Source organism: Caenorhabditis elegans, chromosome IV, assembly GCF_000002985.6.
Source record: "Caenorhabditis elegans chromosome IV".
Lineage (NCBI taxonomy): Eukaryota > Metazoa > Nematoda > Chromadorea > Rhabditida > Rhabditidae > Caenorhabditis > Caenorhabditis elegans.
The window spans coordinates 2,150,023-2,173,031 of record NC_003282.8 but is presented as its reverse complement, the minus strand read 5'-3'; the positions used below and the strand labels follow the sequence as shown (position 1 = coordinate 2,173,031).

At 33.6% G+C, this 23,009-nt stretch overlaps 2 protein-coding genes and 1 long non-coding RNA gene across 4 annotated transcripts; all 3 read left to right on the top strand.

Moving 5' to 3' along the window:
• The first annotated feature begins 4,405 nt into the window (after positions 1-4,405).
• On the top strand, positions 4,406-11,780 carry C54E4.4 (uncharacterized protein). Of its 2 annotated transcripts, none has more exons than NM_067771.4 (5): positions 4,406-4,536; positions 8,160-8,233; positions 8,916-9,017; positions 9,470-9,682; positions 11,437-11,780. In NM_067771.4, the coding sequence occupies exons 2-5, from the start codon at positions 8,162-8,164 to the stop codon at positions 11,554-11,556; spliced, it is 507 nt and encodes a 168-aa protein (NP_500172.1). In that variant the 5' UTR covers positions 4,406-4,536; positions 8,160-8,161; the 3' UTR covers positions 11,557-11,780. The 2 variants fall into 2 exon arrangements, 1 of the variants encoding a protein (NP_500172.1); NR_136368.1 differs by having other exon boundaries at positions 4,418-4,536; positions 11,437-11,556.
• A 394-nt stretch (positions 11,781-12,174) lies between these two features.
• Positions 12,175-12,754, top strand: linc-101. The gene is made up of 2 exons (NR_101891.1): positions 12,175-12,291; positions 12,616-12,754. It is a non-coding gene; the product is annotated as a long non-coding RNA linc-101 (long non-coding RNA).
• Positions 12,755-13,862: 1,108 nt separating this feature from the next.
• Positions 13,863-22,385, top strand: gcy-37 (Soluble guanylate cyclase gcy-37). The gene is made up of 16 exons (NM_067770.5): positions 13,863-13,921; positions 13,989-14,062; positions 14,678-14,778; positions 14,850-14,956; positions 15,315-15,521; positions 15,572-15,730; positions 16,730-16,820; positions 17,636-17,727; positions 17,870-18,061; positions 18,515-18,624; positions 18,677-18,822; positions 19,558-19,915; positions 20,597-20,689; positions 21,024-21,163; positions 21,637-21,734; positions 22,084-22,385. The coding sequence occupies exons 1-16, from the start codon at positions 13,919-13,921 to the stop codon at positions 22,237-22,239; spliced, it is 2,127 nt and encodes a 708-aa protein (NP_500171.2). The 5' UTR covers positions 13,863-13,918; the 3' UTR covers positions 22,240-22,385.
• The last annotated feature ends 624 nt before the right edge of the window (positions 22,386-23,009 follow it).

Sequence of the window (23,009 nt, the reverse complement as noted above, 5' to 3'; positions counted from 1 at the left end):
AAAACAAGATTTGCATCTGGCCTAATGTAAAATTGAAACAAGCACGCTTAATCTCTACTAAATTGGCTCACAAATGAGCATTTTTACCAGGGTTCGTGGCCTAGAAACCCCCTAACATTTTAGGCCACAAAAAGAAAGTTGGTGGTATAGAAATGTGAAAAGTTAGGCCATGAAAATTGTTCCCAGTTTGCAAAATTAAAAATAATTGATTTAAAGCATAGTTACGATGGTTATATTGATGGCCTAGAAAACATTTTTTTTTACCACTGATTTTTTTAAAATTTGGTGGCCTAGAAAACCAACTTTAAACCGTGACTTAAAATTGTTTTGTGGACAAATTTGGTCTTTGAATCATATTAAAATGTTTTATGCAAGTTGTGCAAGTTTTTGGTGGCCCATAACTTCGGCCACTGAATTTGCTTTTCCAAAATTCAAGTTGATGGCCTAGAAAACCAAAGTTAGGCCATGACCTAAAAAATGATCTCAGAAAATGATAAAGGAATTTTCATAGCTACAGTAATTTTTAATTCATCAAAAACTAATAAGTGAAAAGAGTTATTCTATTTTTAAGTTGATGGCCTAGAAACCAATAAGTTCGGCCACCGACATTAAGGTATCATAAAAAAACATTTTTGAAATTTTAAAATGTGTCCCTAGCTTGACCCAATTGGTTCTACAACCTGGGAACACTGTGGCCTAGAAAATCTAGAATTTGGTTTTCTAGGCCACCAATTTAAAATGCAAAAAAATCGGCTGAAAATCGGCACTTTTAAATTCTGAAAAAGCCACCATAATTCAAATTTATTTCTCCATTAAAATAAAATAAAAGTAGGCCACCACACAATACGTGGTGGCCTGGAAATCCAAAAAAAAACATTTTTTTCCGTAAAGCTCCACTTGACAAATCATAAAACGGAACACCACATTAAAGCGGCTTAAGGTAATCCTCCTCATTCCTATCATTTGAAATATGAAAAAGTCGATAATATTCTTGCTCATGGAGCACAAATACGCATTTTCTCACACATGTTTATAAAGGGGGACACAAATTGGAAAACGAATGTGCATTTGCATTTTTTTTTTCAGAGTAGAATTAAAAAAAAGAGAAGAAGGCCCACCGGAAATGAAAAATAAAAAGATTTTCTCTTTGACTGGGTAACAAACTTTTTTTGCGGGGAGCAGAAGTTTTATACCCTGAAAATTTAAAAACCACCTGTCTCTAAACTTTAAGAATATGAAAATTGAATTCAGCTTGCTTCTAGCTTTGATTTAAGCATAAACGTGACGAATATGGAACAAATTTGGGTCCCAACACGAAAACTACAATACCTCGGGAGACTTCTTGGCGGAATTTAAAATTGAAATTAGAGGGGATATATTGTCGTGATTATACTTAAATAAAAGCTAGAAATACACTGAATTCCAAATTTTATATTATTTCTAGTCTTAAAAAATTTTCAAAATGTTTTTTTTTAGTTTTAAAAATTCAAAAATTTCGAACTTTTTCTAACTTTTATCTATCGAATTTAATTTTTTCGCAGCGTCTTAAGCTTTAAATTAAGTATAATCATGCGTAAAGCCATCCACATAAAAAATTTTCGGGTCCCGCCACGAAAACATACAGTACCACTGGCAGATTTAATCGCAGGACCCAAAAATCGAAATAGGAGGGAATATAAATAGTCGTGATTATACTGAAATCAAAGGAATTATCACGCAGAGGTCAAATGGGTTTTTGCGCAGGGTTTTTGTTCTCAGCATAACGATTTTTATTCAGCTCATCAAGAGCTTTAATTATATATATATATATAATCATGACTAGGTTGCTCCAATTCTGGGTCCAGCCACGGAAACTACAGTACCCAGGGGGATTTTCGTGGTGGGACCCAAAAATTCTAAAAAATTTCAGCAAATATGGACATTATTATACTCCATTTGAGTAGAAAACATGAAAACTTTTGATAGATAAAAAATAGAAAAAGTTCAAAATTTTCGAATTTTTCAGAATCTTTTTTGAACATTTTTTAGCACGTAAAGTAATTAAATTCAATTTTAACTAGAAATAATATAAAATGTTGAATTTAGTGTATTTCTAGTTTTCATTTACGTATAATCATGCTTGTATTCCCTCCGATTCGAACTTTTGGGTCCCATCACGAAATCGGCTAGGTTTTCGTGGCGGGACCCGAAAATTTTCAAATTTTAGCAAGGCAGATCATGATTAGGCTTAAATTGAAGCTGAGAACACGCTGAATTTAAATTTTAAAATAGATTTAAAGAAAAATGAGCAATGAAAAAAATTTAGATCAAAAACAAAATTTCAAAAAATTTGTATAAAAAATTTTAGCTATAAAAAAAGTTTTCAAGTATCATTTATCTAAATCGATATGACTGGCAATACACCGATATATCACTCCAAATCTGCGTCTCTCCACTCTTCTTCATCTCTACATGCCACGTGTCTCCTTCACACCAAACCCGTGACGTCATACTCAACAATGACGTCATCGTTCCATTATACACCGCCCACGCATTGGAATTCCACGTGGATGAGTAAGATGTGCAGGTTACAGTGACGTCACTACATTGGTTACTGTAGTCGATATGTTCAACGGGGCCCAGTGTCGCATAGAGATCAATACTAAAAGAGCCTTCGGCGGAATAGGTTTCGATAAATTTCGGACAGGAACAATCTGGAAAAAAATGTTAAAAAATTTATTTAGAAATATTTGAATTTAGCTCACAGAGAGCTTCAATTTAAGTATAATCATGACCTACTTTGCTCAAATTTGAACATTTCCGGGTCCCGCCACGAAAACCTGCCGATTTCGTGGTGGGACCCAAAATTTCAAACCGGAGGGAATGCAGGCAAGATTATACTTAAATGAAAGCTAGGAATACACTGAATTCCAAATTTTATATAATTTCTAGTAACAATCAAATTTAATTTTTTTTTACTTGCTAAAAAATTTTCAAAAAAAAATTGAAATTTTCGAACTTTTTCTAATTTTTATGTATCAAATTTAATCTTAAATTAAATTAATTTTTCTCAGCGTCTTAAGCTTCAAATTAAGTATAATTACTTAAGATTTGAATGCTTTCGTGGTGGGACCCTAAATTTTTTCAATTTTTTGAATCAAAGCGATTCTATGCATGATTATACTCAAATTGAAGCTCTCGTCAAGCTGAATTTCAATTTTTGACGAAAAAGTTAAAATTTTACCAATATGTGTACGAACATGAGCCAATATTGCGGGGAGTAAAGCCAAAAACAGAATATTCATTTTTCTCCATCAATTTAGAGTGATAAATGGAAAAATGTGTGTGGTGGTGGAAATTTGCATATTTAATATTAAACTTTGTACAGTATATTTTGCATAAATAAAGTATTCATGTGTTAAAATGGGCCGTGGCCTAGAAATCCTAGAAATCCAAAGTTAGTCCGCCAACTCAAAATTGGTTTTTTTGCCAATGCTCTACAAAAGTGTGTTATATTTTACATTTTGCGTTTAGTAATTTTTAGAAACAACAATTTTTAGCCAAGTTACGGCAGTTTAAAGAAAACTTCTAGGCCACCAACTTTATACCGCCGTAACGTGGCCAGAAATCGTTGTATGTTATTGTTGTATGTTATTTTACAATAGTTCACAAGGATGTGGCCTAGAAGTTCCGCCTTTGATTTTCTAGGCCACCAACTTAAATCTACAATAACTTGGCTGAAACTAATTATCATTCGGAATTTAAAAGTGAAAAAGTTTGAAAAGTTTTATTTAAATTTTAAAAAAACCCCGTTTTATGAAAATTTTATGTTATTTTACAATAGTTCACAAGGATGTGGCCTAGAAGTTCCGCCTTTGGTTTTCTAGGCCACCAACTTAAATCTACAATAACTTGGCTGAAAATTTTTTTTTTTAGATTTTCAAAATGCCATATATAGAAAAAAAATGCGTTCAATTAGACTGTATCAAAATTTTTTAAAATAAAAAATGTTTCCTATTGGTGGACTAACGTTGGTTTTCTAGGCCACCAACTTCAATCTACCATAACTTGGCTCAAAATCATTATTTTTTAGATTTTCAAAACGCAATATGTAGAAAAACATGTGTTCTATTAAATTTACAAAAATTCTCATTTTACTGAAAACTGCTGGCCTAGTTTTCTCCCCGAATTTCTAGGCCACCTCATTCCAAACTCGATATTTTCGATCAAAACGTTTGCTCAAAGTGTTCCCAACATTGATAAGCCCCGTATAAACTCCAAAAGACACACAAAATTGGGGTCGGGGACCCCAGCAAGGGGGGTCATATTTACTTTGCCCCTCCACTGCCGCCGGCGTAGCAGTATGCCAAGACGGGGATATTGAGCAAATAAAGAGTGAGAGAGAAAAGCATTGGCAGTACAAACTAACTGTGTTTATACTCTCGAAACTCTCGAATTCGCCCAACTTTTTCGAAAAAAAAATTCACTTTTACTCTACTCAACCAACCTCGGCAATCACCAACAAGGCACCGGAGATTTTTTGAAATTCTACGAACGGTACGTTTTTTTTGGCTGATAATAAATTAAGGACATTGTAAAATATTAAAATTTTGAAAATTTTAACCCTAAAATTGGCTTATTTCATAAAATTCGCAATATTTCGCAATAAATTTGCGCGAAATTTTAAAATTTTTTTGAAAACTCGATTACAAATATCGACTTTTAAAAATTCGTCTTTATCACGTTTCCAGCTTCAATTTAAGTATAATCATGGCTGTGTTCCCCAGTTTTGCACTTTTTGGGTCTCGCCACGAAATCTGTCCGGGGTACTGTAGGTTTTCGTGGCGGGACCTAAAATTTTAAAAAATATTTTGAAACATATTTATACTCAATTTGAAGCTAAATACGCTGCACAAAGTTAAACCTGATAGAAATTTTAAAAAAAGTTCGAAAATTTCGAGTTTTTCAAAAAAGAAATTTGAAATTTTTTTAGCACGCAAAAAAAAATTTTTTTTTTTCTGGAAATAATATAAAATTTGGAATTCAGTGTATTTTTAGCTTTCATTTAATTTTTGTATATTTAATCATGCCTACATTCCCTGCGATTTGAAATGTTGTGTGTCGCCATGAAATCGGCAGCTTTTCGTGGCGGGACCCGAAAATTTTCAAATTTGAACAAAATAGGTCGTGTTTATACTTAAATTGAAGCTGAGAACACACTAAATTCAGTTTTTATAAAAGTTAAAAAAAAATACACAATGTAAGAAATTCAGGTCAAAAACATAATTTCAATTTTTTTTTAATTTCAATTGTTTTTTTTTTAATTTAAAAATGTTATGTGTCGCTTACTATTTATCGATTTTTAAAAAAATTCTAGTAACCCGAGATTTTGTGTATATGTTTTTTGTTGTGCCAACAAGATACCTATACGTAGCCATAAATAATTCTGTGCACCTATTTTCTCACAGGACAGTATCAAATTTCACCGTTTTTCTCATTTTACCCCAATTTTTCAAGCTTTTTCTTTCTTTAAGTTTTTTAGAAAAAATTATTTTTTATAAATTAAAAAAAAAGAAATTAAATTGCAAAAGTTTTTGAAAAAAATTTTTAAAAAAATTTCAAATTTTTTTTTTCAAAATTTCCCAATATTTACCTACTTTTTTTTCCTGCTGTACCTTGAAATAGCTGTGCTACTAAATATACGTCTCTGATACTAGTTATGCCCCCTTTCCCGTAGGCAAATATTGGTGAAAATCATGGAAAAATTTAAAAATTTCACTTCGAAAACTTTTCGCTTTCTTTGTGAGGCTCTTTTTTCACAGTTTATTATTACTTTTTTTTTAATTAAAAAAATTTTTAGACCCCGTAAATCCACACAAAAAAAATCAATAATTTCTCCGAAAAATTGGTAAATAACCTAGTGAAGTGGTATTTATTTTCCACTTGACAAAACTCTGGGATTTTTCGGATATTTTTTATTTATTTTGTACTGAATGGCTATTTGGTAACTTATTTTGTTTTTAAAAAAATTATTGATTTTTTAGAAAAAAAAATAAAAAAATTATTTTTACAACTTTTTTTTCCTTTCATATTATTCAAAAACTAACTTGAAATTTGAATTTTTTGCATTCCTAGCTTCAATTTAAGTATAATCATGCCATACTTCCTTCCAATTTGAAATTTTTTGGGTCCCGCCACGAAAAGCTACAGTACTCCGTGGGTTTTCGGGGTGGGACCCAACTTTTTTCAGATTAAGCGGAAAAATGGCATGATTATACTTGAATTGAAGCTGAAAATAAGCTAAACACAAAAAGTTAGCTTAAATAGACAAAACAAAATTTGAAAACAAAAAAGTTTTGAGAAGAAAAAAATTCAATTTTTTTCAAAAATTTTAGCTTTCAAAGAAATTTAAAATTTCACGAAATTTTTCAAATTTTTTTTTTGGTGCCCATTCCATAATTTTCACACAGAGACCTTCGATTTAAGTATAATCGTGCCATACTTCCTTCCAATTTGACATGTTTTGGGTCCCGCCACGAAAACCTAGGCTTTTCGTGGCGAGACCCAAAATTTCGAAATTAAAAGGGACATAGGCATGATTATACTTAAATTGAAGCTGAGAATGAGTTGAACTAAAAAAATTAGATTAAAAAAAATAATCAAAGCAGGAAAAAATTTTTTGGAAGAAACATTTTTTTTTGAAAATGTTCAATTATTCAAAAACTTCCCAAACTTTACAAACTTCTTTTTTCGCTTACTAGTACCATTATTTCACTAAAATAATCACATTTCCATGCCATTGTTCCCTGAAAAGGTGATGAATCACCCACACTTCACACCTTCCCACACGTTCTAATAAAATTTTTTAAGTATGTTTTTTCACAATTTTTGTCGAAAAATGTTTGTAGGCACTCTTTGATCTATTTATTTCCTTGTACGAATTAAAACCAAAAATTGCAAGAAATTATCAATTTTTTCTCTAGTTTTATCAATTATCAGTTGGAGGGAAGTTAGTGCACCGTTTTAATCCGATTGTAGTTTGCGAACGGAAATTCTTTGAATTTTATAATTCTTTAATTCCTATTTAATTTTTTCTTGTTCGCATGTTTCTGCGAAAAATTGATTTTTTTTTTTTGAATTTTTTGTTGAATAAATAATTTTTACTAATATTTTGAAAAATATGTAATTTGGTCAGTTTTTATTTTCAAATTCGTTTTAAGCGTATTCAGAGCTTCAATTTGAGTATAATCATGACTAGGTTCCCTCGAATTTGAAAAACTCGGGTCCCGTCACGAAATCTGGGGGGGGAGAAAAAAAGAAGAAAAAACTTTCTTCTAAGAAAAAAAATTGAAAAAAATTTCAACTAAAATTTTTAAAAAAATTAATTTTCTCCCAGATTTTCAAACTTTCAAAATTCAAATTTTCCACTCATCAAACATGATGTTTTGCACACTTAATTCCGAAAAAAAGTGCCATCAAAGACCGCTGGGCCACCATAGAAATTCGATATGGTCCCAGGTGACTAAAAACGGGGTGTTGCGTAACACGGTTTGACCACATGTACTTTGTGACTTTTTGTTATTTTTGGTGACATTGGGCACGTTTTCTTTTGTTTAGAAAAGTTTGCAAAAAAATTTCTAAAAAATCAAAAAAAAATTTTTTTCAAAACTTTTTTTTCGATATTAAATTTTATTTCATTACAAAATCATTTTTATATCAAAATTTTTAAAATCAGCTCACCAAGACCTTCTAATTAAGTATAAACATGACCTACTTCTATCAAATTTGACAATTTTTGGCTCCCACCACGAAAATCTACCGAATTCGTGGCGGGACCCAAAACTTATCAAATTGGAGATAAGTAGGTCATGATTATACTTAATTTGAAGCTCTCGGTAAGATAAACTTGAAAATACATTGTAAAATTGCAAATTACGATCTAAAAAGGATATTTTCGGTCAAAAATTTTTTTACAAAAAAAAAATTTTTTTTCAGAACAGAATTTGTTTCAAAACGTTTTTCGAAATTCTATCGGTTTATTTACTATTTATTCGTCATTTTTGTAAATATTTTGGTCTAGACACACCGGAAATGTACATGTTTCCTAACTTCCTTGAAATCACTGATAAGAAATTTACTGTGAAAAACAGCACTCCATTACTATTTCTATTTTGTTGCAGAAATGCCGCTCGATTATCAATCAGAAGACGGAACGACATCCTCAAGAAATGGAATTCCAAATGGAGCGCTTACGGTAGGTTTTTTGAAAATTATTTTTAAAAAAAATTTTTCAGATTTTTTTTCAAAATTTTAGTTTTCTTCACTTTTTCGTTCAATTTTGAATTCAACTAACCTAGAGCTTCAATTTAAGTATGATCATGCCATACTTTGTTAAATTTTCAAATTTGTGGGTCTCGCCACGAAAACCTCTTTCAGTACCTTTTTTTTCGTGACGGGACCTGAAAATTTTCAATTTGAATAGAAACTAGTCATGATTATACTTAAATCAAAGCTCTTGACGAGATGAATTCAAAAATAAAGATAAAAAAATATAAACATCAAAAATCTTCAAAATTTTCAAAAAAAAACATGTTCGGAATGTTTTTTTCAGATTTTTTTTTTCAAATTTTAGTTTTCTTCACTTTTTCGTTCAATTTTGAATTCAACTAACCTAGAGCTTCAATTTGAGTATAATCATGCCATACTTTGTTCAATTTTCAAATTTTGGGTCTCGCCACGAAAACCTCTCTCAGTACCTCCCTTTTCGTGACGGAACCTGAAAATTTTCGATATGAATAGAAACTAGTCATGATTATACTTAAATCAAAGCTCTTGACGAGATGAATTCAAGAATAAAAAGGAAAAAAGTTTCAAAAAAATTTTTTTTAACAACATTTTTTTTCTTCATTTTAAAAATCGTACCCAATCAATTCCAGGTCTTAATAATTGCTGCAATTGCTATTGTATGTGTTGTTATCACTCTATTCTGCATGTTGGTCAACAATCGGAGGAATGCACGCACACGACAAAGAACACAGGTTGGAATTTTCAAAATTTTCCTTTTTTCGGCTGAAATTTTTTTATTGCCTGAATTATTTGAAAAAACTATATAAAATTCAAATTATGCATGTTGAGAGCTTTTTTTTAAAGTATAATCATGACTAGATTCCGTTGATTTTGAAAGTTTTTGGGTCCCACCGCGAAAACTACAGTAACCCCGGCTTTTCGTGGCGTGGCCCAAAAAACCGATTTTTTCAGTGATAAATTTGATTTCAGCACACCAAGAGCTTCAATTTAAGTATTATCATGACCTACTTCCATCAAATTTGAAATTGTTGGGTCCCACGGCGAAAACTGCAGTAACCTCGTGGCGAGACCCAAAAATCTTGAAAATCCTCAGAACCCCGACATGATTATACTTTTCTGAATGCTCTCAACGTGATGAATCTAAAAATTAACATTAAAACCTTCCTAAAGTTCAATTTTCCAGCAACGCCAGGGACAAACAGTGCTCCGTCTGTCGCCAGCGTCGGCTCTTTCCTCCCCAACTGGCGATACAGTTCGACCTGCAAGTTTCCCGCCAATGTACATAGTATCACCGTCTTATGACCCCAAATTCGATGCTCCACCATCATATGAGGACGCTGTGAGGACGATGGTTCAGAATGGGGAGCCTGGACTACCAAATCAGACTGTGATTACGGTAAGTGTGTCTGCCGTAAATTTACACAAAGTCTCGTAAATCTACATGAAACTTTAATTTTTGAATTTAGCTGACTGAGAGCTTCAAAATAAGTATGAACATGACCATGATACGATTAGTTTGAAATTTTCGAAAAAAATTGGGTCTCGCTGTGAATTTACCGCAAAATTTATTTTTTTTAATTTCCAGTTAATTTATCAAAATTCATCTCAACGAAAGCTTTCAAATAAGTATAAACATGACCTATTTTGCAGAAAACTTTGGGTCTCACCGCTAGGGTTACTGTAGTTTCATTTTTCGTGGCGAGACCCAATTTTTTTTAAACTTGAGAAAAGTATTTCATGATTATACTCAAATAAAAGCTTTTATTAAGCTGAATTCAAATTTTTTAATTTTTAGTTTGAAAAACCGGGTCTCGCAGCGAGAATCCGTATGAAAACCAAAAATCTTTAGTAACCCCGCTTATTTTTTTTGTAAGTCTGCTCAATTTACTGATTTTTTGAATTAAGCTCACTAACTAGACCTCACAGTAAAGTATAATAATGACCTACTTATCTCAAATTTGAGCATTTCGGGTCTCGCCACGAAAACTACATGGTGGTACAGTAGATTTATCGTGGCGGGACCCAAAATCAACAGAACCTAGTCATGTTTATACTTAAATTGAAGCTTTTGCCCAGTTGAATTCGAAATTTTAAGTTTTGATTCCTGCAAAATCAGGCCTCGCTGCAAAAATCCACAAAATACAATTGTTTTTCTTTTTTTACCATATCCAGCTTTGAAACATCATCATCTAAACAAACATGTAGTTGGTGTGCTCGGCGAGCACACGGACTACAACATGCGCTCTAAATGAACTATGTTTTTACGTTTTTTCTTGCTCAGTTTACATAGGTTTTTGTTTGACTTTCTATTTTTTTTTCTCTAAACCTCCGGCGGCGTTGAACTAGAAGTTTCGCTGAGCAAATAGTGCACTACATGGACTAAATTACTAAGTTTGACTCGGAAAAGTGGGGGAAAAAAAATAAGTTGGAGAGTTTTTCTGAGAATTGGAATTTTTGGAAATTTTTGAAAAACAACTTTTTTTTGAAAATTTTCAAAAAAATTAAAAATTTTTCAAAACATATAAAGTTTCACTAAAAAATGAATTCAGCGAATTGAGAGCTTCAATTTAAGTATAAACATGACTAAATTTCCTGAAATTTGAAAATTTTCGGGTCCCGCCACGAAAAATACAGTATCCCTGGAGCTTTCGTTGTGAGACCCAAAATTTTCAACTTCAAGGCAACCTAGTCATGGTTATATTAAAATTGAAGCTGAAAATGAGAAAAAATTAATTTTTTTTACGAAAAAGACTGATTGAAAATAAAAAATAGTGAAATTTTCCAAAAAAAAAAGTTTTTTGGTTGAAACTTTTTTTCTCAGAATTTTTCTGTTAGATTTGTGAAAAAAATGATTAAAATAATCACATTTATCTCACCTTGAGCTGTTCCTCTCAAGTTGGGTCCCGCCACGAAAACTACAGTACCCTCAGCAGGTTTCGTGTCGGGACCCCAGTTTGTCTAATTCGAGGGAACCTAGTCATGATTACACTTAAATTGAAGCGTAAAGTGTTTAAAAAAAGTCAAATTTCATTCAAACAATATGCAAAAACTGAAAAATAAAAAGTTGAAAATTCAGGAAAAAAATTCGAAAAAAAAAACATTTTTTTTTAGAATTTTTCTTAACAAGTTTCCAAAAAAATTTATTTTCAGATACCTGAGCATTCTCAATCCACTTCATCATCATCATCTCTCGAGTCTGGAGCCGCCCGAATCGACGTGGAAATGACACAACATCATCATGTTCCGACGACTTCTGGGCTCACCGTCTAAACTTTTTTTTTTTTAAACTTCGAAACTTTTAAATTTTTTTTGCAATTTTTTAAATAGAATTTGTACCTCTTGCCTTAGGTGCTACAGACCCTCTTTTGCCAAAAAAAAATTTTTGGCTCCAAATTTTCGAAACTCGAAAATTTGCTCTCTCACTCTTCCCTTCAGCCTCGTTTTGTGTGTATTTCTACGGGTGGTTTTGTGTATATGAATTTTATTTTCACTTTATTTTGTGTAAAAGTTATTGATATTAGATTTAATAATAGTTTATCAAAACAAAATTTAAAAAATATATTTTGAAAAAATACATTACTTTTTTTTTGAAAATTTGTGAATACTTTGGAATTTTTTTTCCAATATTCGGAGTATTCTTTTTTAAATTTAAACATCGGAATTCAGATGAATTTTGTCAAAAGCTATAAGGATGTCCATATTCCCGCCAATTGAAAATTTCTGGTCCCGCCGCGAGGTTACTGTAATTTTCGCGGCGGAACCCAACTTTGCCAAAAATTGAAAGAAAATATATACTCAAATAACAGTTAAAAATGTGGAAGTTTTGAAATTGTATAAGTAAAATCAAGATAACGGATGGACGTCGAACATCTACAAGGGCTCTGAAAAAATCAGCTCGGCAACGAAAATAGTGTGGGCAAGAACTAGTTCGGTTGGCTGTGGGATGAAGCGATGTTGGGATCCGGAAAATGGGCCAGTGGTTGTTGTGTGCAAGTATTATGTTCAGTAAGTTTTTTTTCGGCAAATTGCCAGAATTAAAAATTTCCGGCAATCGGCAAACCGGCAAATTGCCGGAATTGAAAATTTTCGGCAAATCGGCAATTTGCCGAAGAAAATGTAAGAAAAATACAATGCAAGTATTTTGAAATCGGAAAAAAAGTGAGCGAAAAGTGTTGTCAATTTACAAATCTCTGGATTTTGTTTAAAAATTCAAAAAACATCGATATGTAAAAAATTAACTTCTTATTTTTCTTTGTTGCCTAGATCATATTCTGGTAATGTCGGGAACAAAATCTAAAAGATACTGCCAACTTCAACCTGCTATTTCAGAGGAAACGTCGTTGATGAGCCAATCTACGTAGAGGGACCGACATGCTCGGCTTGTCCAGTACTCACACGTTGCCGGGCTAATAAGTATGATAACGCTGGATTATGTGCTTAATGGGATAAATAAATCTTGCATCTTGACAAGTTTTCTTTACAATATTGAACCTTACTTCTCTAATTAGAAGTGTATCAGAAATTCTTGCAATCCGTTCATATTACATTGTTTATAGTCAGATTCTGCAAGTTTTTTGAAGTTTCAAAAACCGTCTCATTAAAACTTGAATCAAATTCTTGGAACGTAACAAATATATATTCAATAATGTTATTTAAAAAAAAAAAGGTGGTGTAGACATAATTTTTTGATTGCTTTATTAGACTTGAAATTGTCTGAAAACGCCGATTTTCATTTTGAAACTTCTTTAAAACTTCTCAAAAATAAATTATGGCGGTTCAAAAAATGACCTAAAATTAGGTAGAATTTGAAATACTACTTTATTGAAGAAAAAAAAACTACTTTATTGTTAAAATTTGGTAACTTCTGGTGATCCATCGACTCTAAATGTGCCTCAACCGAGGTGAAAACTCATGGTATGTAACATGTATACCCATGTTTAGACGGTGATTTCAAAAAAATTAGTTTCCAGCCGCTTGACAAGTCGGTCGAATTTCAAATTTCAATTAATTTTCGGTCATTTTTCGAGTTTCCATAACTTCTTTTTGAGAAGTTTTTGATAAGTTTCACTATAAAATTCGGTGTTTTTAGACAATTTTGCGTCTAATAAAGCAATAAAAAAGTTAATAATTGGAGATTTTTAAGGAAAAGCTAGAATTATTGATAGAAAAGTGTAGTTTTTGGTATTCAAACTCAAATATCATAAGGAAAAATATTAATAGTTACTTGAAAATTTAACAAAACATTTTTTTTCTGCAAAACTATTTTTCAAAATCAAGGAAATTAAATTTAACTTGCTATAACTATGTTAAAAGTTACTACGGTTTTGAGCAAACACCTATATTCGGACCCGTTTTTCGGGGGAAAAAAATCGATCTCCCTTAGTTTCGCAATTCCCCCATATGACGTGGATGCCCAATGATGAATATCCAAGTAAACATGACATAGTGATTAATCAAAACACTATCTCTCTATATATCCCCATATCTCCTCTTCTGCCTGCCCCTTGCGTGTCGGTGCATATTTGATAGGCAGAGAAGCCTGCTCACCTGCCGTCGCGCGGACCACAGCATTTCGTAAAGTTTATACACCCCGTCTTTTTTCGCTTTTCTACTTTTTCTACTACACAGAAATATGGTGAGTTATACATATTTTGCCTGAAAGTTGAAGCTAAAATTTCAAAAAAAAAAGAAAGTAAATTCAGATCGGTTGGACACATGTATGCGTTTCGGCGTTGATTCTTCGAAAATATGGACCAGAAGTTTTGGAGGAGATTTTGTATGTTTTTAGATAAAACAATTTAGGTTCAGAACTGCAAATAATGGGTCTTGCCACGAAACTTCAAGGTTACTGTAGTTTAAAATGACATTTTAATAATTTAAATGTTATTTTTGAATTTAGTACGCCAAGAGTTTCAACTCAAGTATAAACATGACTAGGTTGCCTCAAAGTTGACAATTTTGAACTCGCCGTTAAAACTACAGTAACCCAGGATTTTTCGTGGCGGGACCCTACTTTTTCAAATTTGGGCAAAATTAGGCATGTTTATACTTAGGGTGAAGCTGTTGGTGGCATCAATTTGAATGGTTCAGTGAGTATTCAAAAAATGACAGAATATTTGAAATTTGAACACCAAAATTTTGTTTTTGAGATTTTCCTTTTTGATCACCATTAGCGTATTCACATATGGTTTGTCGAGAGCTTCAATTCAAGTACAATCATGACTAAGTTATTTCAAATTTGAAACATTTTGGGTCTCGCCGCGAAAACTACAGTAACTCAAGATTTTTCGTGGCGGGAACCAACTTTCTTTCAAAATCTCAAAATTAGTAGTAACCTAGTTATGATTATACATAAACTAAAACTCTCAATAAGCTAAATTCAAATTTTCAGACGAAAAGCCGGCTACCAAGAAGATATAAAATTCGATATTCAATGCTACTACGATGACACCGAGACGATGAGAATTTTCCGAGTAGCCGCGACAGTATTAGGTAGGCGCGGTGGCCTAGAAACTCACAAATTTTTAGACTCTAGGCCACCAAAAAAAAATTAATATTTTCAGGCCTTTCCGTTGATGACATGTGGGAGATGTATGGAGAATTTTTGATCACACATGCGTGTGAGACTGGATGGCAAAAAATGTTGTTCTGCATGGCGAATAATTTGCAGGTGAGGAAAACGGAAAATTTTGCTTGAAATTTAATTATTGAGTTTGAATTTCTCATCATTTGTTACCCTCGACCCTAAAATATCAGAGCTCTAGCTGAAAATAGCGTAAAATTCGGTGTTTGCGTATTTTCGAAGCTACAGTAACCTCAAAGCTTTGGGATACAAAGTTATGCGAAAAATTTGAATTTCCTAGTGAAAAATTGCTAATGAATAGTAAAATCTGGTGTTTGCGTACTTTCAAAGCTACCGTAATCCCACAAAATTAAATTTTCAGTTAGAACCCAGGAAAAATACTGCCCCAGGGGTGAAATTTCATGGGGAATCTGTATTTTCACATTACATTTTCTGAAACTTCCAGGAATTCCTTGACAATCTCAACAGTATGCACTATTTCATCGATCAAATCGCGTTCAAATCCGAGATGAAAGGCCCAACATTCCAGTGTGAGCCATTCGGAGAGTCTGGCCTCAAACTTCACTATTTCTCATTCCGTCAGGGACTTTTCCCGATTGTCAAGGGGTTGGTCCGAAAAACCGCGAGAACTTTGTTCGAAATGGATGTTAAAGTACGCAATTTTTGGATTAAATTGTCTCTAATTTTCAAATTTTTTTTTAGGTATGTATGTTGGAGCGTAATCAGGAACGACGCAAGTCTGGAATGGTGGAACACGTGATTTTTTCTGTTGAGCCGGACGACAATCATCGGAAGGGAAAACGGCTTTTTCACAAGTTTCGAAACACAAAAACTACAGAAAATGCGCCTTCTTTTACTTTGGTAAGTGAATCTAAATTTTAACCTCCTGTAAATCTACAATTGACTTTCGTGGATCTACATAGTTCTCCCGTAAATGTACATGCTCACCCCGTAAATCCACATGTTCACCCTGTAAATCTACATGTTCACCCTGTAAATCTACATGTTCACCCTGTAAATCTACATAGTGCTCCCGTAAATCTACATGTTCATCCGGTAAATCCACATTTCCATCCCGTAAATCTACATGTTCATCCCGTAAATCCACATTTTCATCCCGTAAATCCACATTTTCACCCTGTAAATCTACATAGTGCTCCCGTAAATCCACTTGCTCACCCCGTAAATCCACACGTTCACCCCGTAAATCCACAAGTTCATCCCGTAAATCTACATGTTCATCCGGTAAATCCACATTTTCACCCCGTAAATCTACATAGTTCTCCCGTAAATCCACTTGCTCACCCCGTAAATCCACACGTTCACCCCGTAAATCCACATTTTCACCCCGTAAATCCACATTTTCACCCCGTAAATCTACATAGTGCTCCCGTAAATGTACATGCTCACCCCGTAAATCTACATGTTCACCCTGTAAATCTACATAGTGCTCCCGTACATCCACATGTTCACCTTGTAAATCTACATAGTGCTCCCGTAAATGTACATGCTCACCCCGTAAATCTACATGTTCACCCTGTAAATCTACATAGTGCTCCCGTACATCCACATGTTCACCTTGTAAATCTACATAGTGCTCCCGTAAATCTACATGTTCATCCGGTAAATTCACATTTTCATCCCGTAAATCCACAAGTTTACGCCGTAAATCTACATGTTCACCCCGTAAATCCACATGTTCACTCCGTAAATCCACATGTTCGTCCCGTAAATCTACACAGTGCTCCCGTAAATCCACATTTTCATCCCGTAAATCTCCACAGTAATCCCCGTAAATCTACATTTGACTCCCGTAAATCCACACAAGGCCTCGTAAACCTACACAACCCAAATTTTCAGTCCTCTACAATTCTCGTCGGACTCCGCGATTTTAAGAACATTTTCCCTTACCACGTGTGCTTCAACAAACAAATGATCATTGAGCATATTGGTAAGTTTTTGGGTCCCGCCACGAAAAACTAACCCTACAGTAGTTTTCGTGGCGGGACTCAACTTTTTGTTTTCAAATTTCAAAAAAAAAAACCTAGTCACAATTATACTCTTCTTGTAGCATTTAATAATTTTATTCTTTGATTTATTCCTCGAAAAGCTCAAAAATCTGGGTCTCGTCGCGCGCGCGCGGGGTGCTTGCGTGTTTGAGCATTTTCTTGGAGCATCACTCAAATTTGGAATTCTCACCGCATTTAATATGAGCAATTTGACGTCAAACGACGGCAAAGCCTACGCATTAATCATTAAAATATGGGGAAAAAGGTTTTTCGTTGCAGGACCCTAAAATATAAAAGTGCGGAGATTTTTAGATTTTTTAGTTGTGAGTTTGTGTTCAACAATATAATTGAAATCAAATTCTGATTGTCGAGAGCTTCAAAATAAGTATAATCATGTCCTATGTTCCTTCTATTAGGGGTTTTGGGTCCCGCCACGAAAACCTCCTAATCGAGACGGAATTCGCTGTAAGACCCAATTTAGCAAAAATTCGTTATTTCAGAAAATTAAGCTTGTCATGAGCTTCAAAATAAGTATAATCATGAACTTCTTCCATAAAGTGCGAAAATTTTGGGTCCCTCCACGAAAACCTCCTACAGTAACCCGGAATTTTTCGTGACGAAACCCGAAAATTCTCAGAGTTCTTGAAACCTAGTCATGATTATACTTAATTAAAAGCTCTAGGTGAGCTGAGTTCAAATATGAGAACAAAATTTCATTTAAAAAATAATCATATTTTCAAAATTTTGTAAATTTCAGGAATTTACTTGTTACGAGAGTATGGGCTGGAAAACAAGAAAACACTGAAAGTCAGTGATTTGATGCAACTGGTGCAACCTTCTGACATTCAGGTGAGTTCTGGAATAATTTTGAGACAAAAATTTAATTTAAAAAATTTCAAAAAAAATTTCAAAAAAAAATTTTTGAAAAAAAAGTTTCGAAATTTTTTTTTTTTAATTTCAGTTTTTTTTTCAACTTTTCAATTATTTTCAGCTAACCTACAAAAATGTGCTCAGTTATCTCAACACCTTGTTCATATTCCAACTAAAACACCACAGCAAGCGGAATGAGGTGCAAGAGGGCTCCTCGGAGGCTTTTCAGCAGCCCCTCGTGCTCAAAGGCGAGATGATGCCAATAAATGATGGAAATTCTATTATTTTTATATGTTCTCCACATGTGACTACGGTAGGTATTCTGGGGATGTTGAAAATTTTGAAAATTTTCAAAAAAAAAATCTTTTTTTACACTTTTGGGAGCTATCAAACTTCAATTTTTCAAAATTGGAAAAATTGTGCAACTTTTCGATTTAAGCAAACGTAGAACTCTAAAAATATGGGTCCCGCAGCGAAAACTTCAAGACTACAGTACCCCGCGTGGCAAGACCCAAAAATTTCAAACTCAATGGAACCTAGTCATGAGTATACTTAAATCAAATTTAACAACGTGATGAATTCCAAATTTTCAGTTAATTTGAATATAATCACAGTCACAGCTGGGTTTCGTGAATTTTTGGGTCTCACCACGATTACAGTAACCGATAGTTTTCGTGGCGGAACCCAAAAATTTGTGAAAATTACCGAAACCTAGCCATGATTATACTTAAATGAATGCTCTCAATGCACTGAATCCAAATTTCAGGTCCGCGACATTCTCAATCTGAAACTCTACATTTCGGATATGCCAATGCACGACGCCACTCGCGATTTGGTCATGTTAAACCAGTCGAGAATCTGCCAAATGGAATTGAAGTGAGCTCTGAATTTTAATAATAAAACTAGAAAATTAAAAAAAAAATTTCAGTAAAAAACTGGAGGAAACTATGAAAAAAATGAAGAAAATGACCGAGGAATTGGAGGTCAAAAAATCGCAGACCGACAGGCTCCTCTTCGAGTTTGTGCCGCCCGTGATTGCCGAGGCTCTGCGAGCCGCAAAAACTGTCCCAGCACGTAAGTCTTGAGAAAAATTCGAAAACAGTGAATTACCGTCGAGTCATGGCGTTTTGAAGTTGGTGGCCTAGAAAACAAAATTTTGGGTTTTTAGTTAGGCCAGCAAAAGTTAGATAACCCAAGTTTACGCGTCTTATTACAAGATGTTCGTTGGTTTTTTTTTGAAGCTTGAAAATAATAAATTTTTAGACAAGTTACGAAAGTTTGAAATTGGTGGCCTAGAAAAAGTTAGGCCACCAACTTGAAATCATCAGAACTCAACGGAAAATCAATATTATTGAGTGGCACTAATTGATAGCTCACTAACTCCCTAAAATCCCCTAAAAAACGCTACCTAATTTTTAGTGGCCTAGTTTTGGATTTTTAGGCCATGAATTTCAAATTAATCAAATTGAATTTTAACTGGGGCGAAAAATCGATATTTTTGAGTTTTTATAAAATCAATGAAATTCTGACCGCTCAAACTACTAACCTTGCTATTGTAAAATACGTGGCCTAGAAAATCCATAATTTGGATTTCTAGGCCACCAACTTGAAATTATCATAACTCAGCGGAAAATCAATATTTTTGAATTCTGTCGTCAAAACTAATCGATTTTAAAAAAACGTTCTGTAAAATATCATAGTTGGTGCCCTAGCTTTGGAGTTCTAGGCCACCAACTTTAAACAACCATAACTCTGCTGAAAATCAATATTTTACAGTAATGCAAAAACGAATCAGTATTGATTTTTCAGAAGAATTCTCCGATTGTTCCGTGATATTCACAGATATCCCAGACTTTTTCACAATCAGCGTAAATTGCTCACCAACAGAAATCATCACAGTGGTCACTGATCTCTTCCACAGATTTGACAGAATAATCGAAAAGCACAAGGGATACAAGGTGCTGTCTCTGATGGACAGTTACCTGATTGTCGGCGGTGTTCCAAATGCTAATCAATATCACTGCGAAGATTCTTTGAATCTTGCTCTCGGACTTTTATTCGAGGCTAAACAGGTCGTGGTGCCGAAATTGGAGCGAAGTGTTCGGCTGAGAATTGGTGTGCATTGTGGGCCTGTTGTTGCTGGAATTGTTAGTCAGCAAAAGCCAAGGTACATTTGAAACTGAAAAATGATGAATTCAGCTAGATTTCAGCTTTGATTCGACTCGTATTTGAAAAAAAAATTGGGTTTACATGTCCGGCCACAAAACACTTGAGATTTGGGGACACAGTTTTATTAACAAATTCGTGATCAGCCAATTCTGAGCTTTAAAATAAGTATAATCTTGAATAAGTGCCTATTATTTCGGGTCCCGCCACGAAAACTACAGAAACCAAGATGGGTTTCGTGGTGGGACCCAAAATTTTTCAAATTCGAGTGGATATAGCCATGATTAACCTTAATAATGAAGGCCTAAGAAGCTGATTTTATAATTTAATTACAATCAAAAAGTTTTAAAAAAAGCGAAAAAAACATTTGATTTTTGGGTCTCACCACGAAAGTCTATCATGTTGGTCCATTATTACCAACTAATTTGTTTTCAGCTTGTTTTCAGCTTTGAAATAAGTATAATCATGACTAGATTCCGCCTTTTTGGGTCCCGTCACGAAAAACTAGGATTGCTACAGTAGCCATCGTGGCGGGACCCAAAAAATCAGAACAGTCATGATTATACTTATTCTAAAGCTGAAAACTAGCTGAATCCAAAACTATAATTGAATTTCAAAAAAAAATTCTTTAAAAAAACAAATTTTTAAATTGAAAAAAATGTTTAAAAATAAATAATTTCAGATTCTGCGTCCTCGGCAACACTGTAAACGTCACTAAATCAATCTGCTCACACAGTTCACCTGGAAAAGTGCTCGTTAGTAATGCGGTTAGGACGTAAGTTGGGTCCCACCACGAAAACCTACCGTGACCCTCTCTGCGTATTTCATTTTACAAATTTTCAGCATAAATTTCAGATTCAGCTCACCATAAGCTTTAAAATAAGTATAATTACGCCTAGGTTTCCTTCAGTTTGAAAAATTAAAAATTTTGGGTCTCGCAGCGAAGTTACTGTAGTTTCCTATTTTTCGCTGCGAGACCCATAATTTTTCAAATCAAAGAAAAGTGGGTCATGATTATACTTAAATGAAAGCTACTAACGAGTAGAATTCGAATGTTCAAGCGTTTCACAGAAAATACCACGATTTTTTTGAAATTTTCCAGTTTTCAGAATGGTCACCAAACACCTCAAAAGTATATTTGTATTCAATGCAAATGGTTATCTGGAATTGCAATCCGGCAAGGTCCTCACACATTTTCTGGAGAAAAACGAGAAATGCAGTGTTTGGGATATTGTGGATCGGGATAAAGGTGAGGAGAAACAAAAATTTAAAAAAAAATATATAAATAAAAAATTGGAGTTCAGCTTATTTTTAGCTTCGATTCAAGTATAATCATGACCTAGTTAACTGAAATATGAAAATAAAAAGATATGAAAATTGGGTCCCACCACGAACAGCTAGGGTTTTCGTCATGGGACCAGGTCCCGGATTTTCAAAATTTTTAAATTCAAATTCAGCGTGTTTTCAGCTTTGATTTAAATATAATCATGTCTATATTCCGGCGGTTTTGAAAACTTTTAGTCCCACCACGAAAACGGGCGGTTACTGTAGCTATTGTTTCGTGGCGAGACCCAATTTTTCTCAAACTTGTGCTAAGTGGGTCATGATTATACTTAAATTAAAGGCCTCAGTGTGCTGAATCTGAATTTCAAAATAAAAATATTTTTTCCGAAAAATCTGTTTTAAAGGAAAAATAAAATGAAATCCTGAAATTTTTTCCAGCCACCAATGACAGTATCGATGGTTATCGTGAGCTTCACTCGGACAATGGAACTGAGGAGTGGCAAGAAGCGACTGTAGCGGCTTATAGAGTTATTTCGGTGAGTTGAAAACGGTTTCTGGAAAAATTATTAAAAAAACATTTTTTTTTAATTTAAATTTTTTTTTCAAATTTTTTTCCAAATTTTCTTTAAAAATAACTTAAGCTTCAAATTCGAATTCAGCTTAATTTTAGCTTTTGATTAAAGTATAATCATGCCTATGCTGCACCCCTTTTGGGTCCCACCACGAAAACCTACAGTACCTCCTGAAGATTTCGTGGTGGGACCCAACTTTTTTTCACTTTAGACCAAATATAGTCATGATTATACTTAAATTGAAGCTCTCGGCAAGTTTAATCCGAATTTCAACTACATTTTCTCTAAAAATCGCAACTTTTCGAGTTTCCAGGTGGTTGACGCTTTGGAAAACAAGCAAAGCCGAACCCGAAAGGCGTTGACCCGGTTACGGTCAGTCAAACGAAAATTCCGAACAATTCAGAGCAATGACAGTGGAGTTTCAGTCAGTGAGCCAAATGTGGAGAGCGCTGTGTGCTCAATTATGTGAAGGAGAATTGGGATTTTTTTTTGAAAAAAAAGTTCGAAATTTTTTTTTCGAATTTCAATTTTTTTTGTAGATCAACTTACTGGAATTACATATGTATTTTATATTAAAGTGTACTGTATTTATCAATAAAAATATGTTATGTGTGCGTTTTTTTTTTTTCGATTTTTCAGAATTTTCGCTTCGAGACCCAAAATTGAGCGTGGCAATTTCGTGTCAAGACCGTTTAAATTTTATTTTAAATTTAAAACTAGGAAAATTTATACCAACTTACTATAAGGTTTGATTTGAGTATATTACTAAGTTTAGAAAAGTTTGAACATTTTTGGGTTCCACCACGAATAGGTACAGTATTCGGCGCAGTTTTCGTGGCGGGACCCAAAAATGGAAAATAATGGGAAACATTCATAATTTTCCATGAATTGAAGCCGTAACAAAAACTATTCGGTATTTAGGATTAAAAAAATCAAAAATGTTTCAAACTATTTTTGAAAATGTTTTAAATCCAAATAATTACCAAATTTGGGTTTTGTCAGGATCTGTATCAAAATTCAAACACAATTCGTTAAGGGCTTCAATTTAAGTATAATCTTGACCATGTTTCGCCCACTTTGGGTCCCGCCACGAAAACCCCCGGGATACTGTAGGTATTCGTGGTGGGACCTAAAAATTGCATAGTTTGAGCAAAGTAGGCCATGATTATATTTAAATTAAAGCTCTCAAAAAGGTTAGTTCAAAGAATTTGTCAAAAAATTTGCTAGTTTTATCATTAA

Coding starts and splice junctions, on each gene's coding strand:
- gcy-37 (NM_067770.5), top strand. Junction 14,957..15,314: donor GCATGGCGAATAATTTGCAG/GTGAGGAAAACG, acceptor TGAAACTTCCAG/GAATTCCTTGACAATCTCAA. Junction 20,690..21,023: donor GTTAGTAATGCGGTTAGGAC/GTAAGTTGGGTC, acceptor TCCAGTTTTCAG/AATGGTCACCAAACACCTCA.
- C54E4.4 (NM_067771.4), top strand. CDS start 8,162: ATGCCGCTCGATTATCAATCAGAAGACGGAACGACATCCTCAAGAAAT. Junction 8,234..8,915: donor TTCCAAATGGAGCGCTTACG/GTAGGTTTTTTG, acceptor AATCAATTCCAG/GTCTTAATAATTGCTGCAAT. Junction 9,018..9,469: donor GCACACGACAAAGAACACAG/GTTGGAATTTTC, acceptor TCAATTTTCCAG/CAACGCCAGGGACAAACAGT.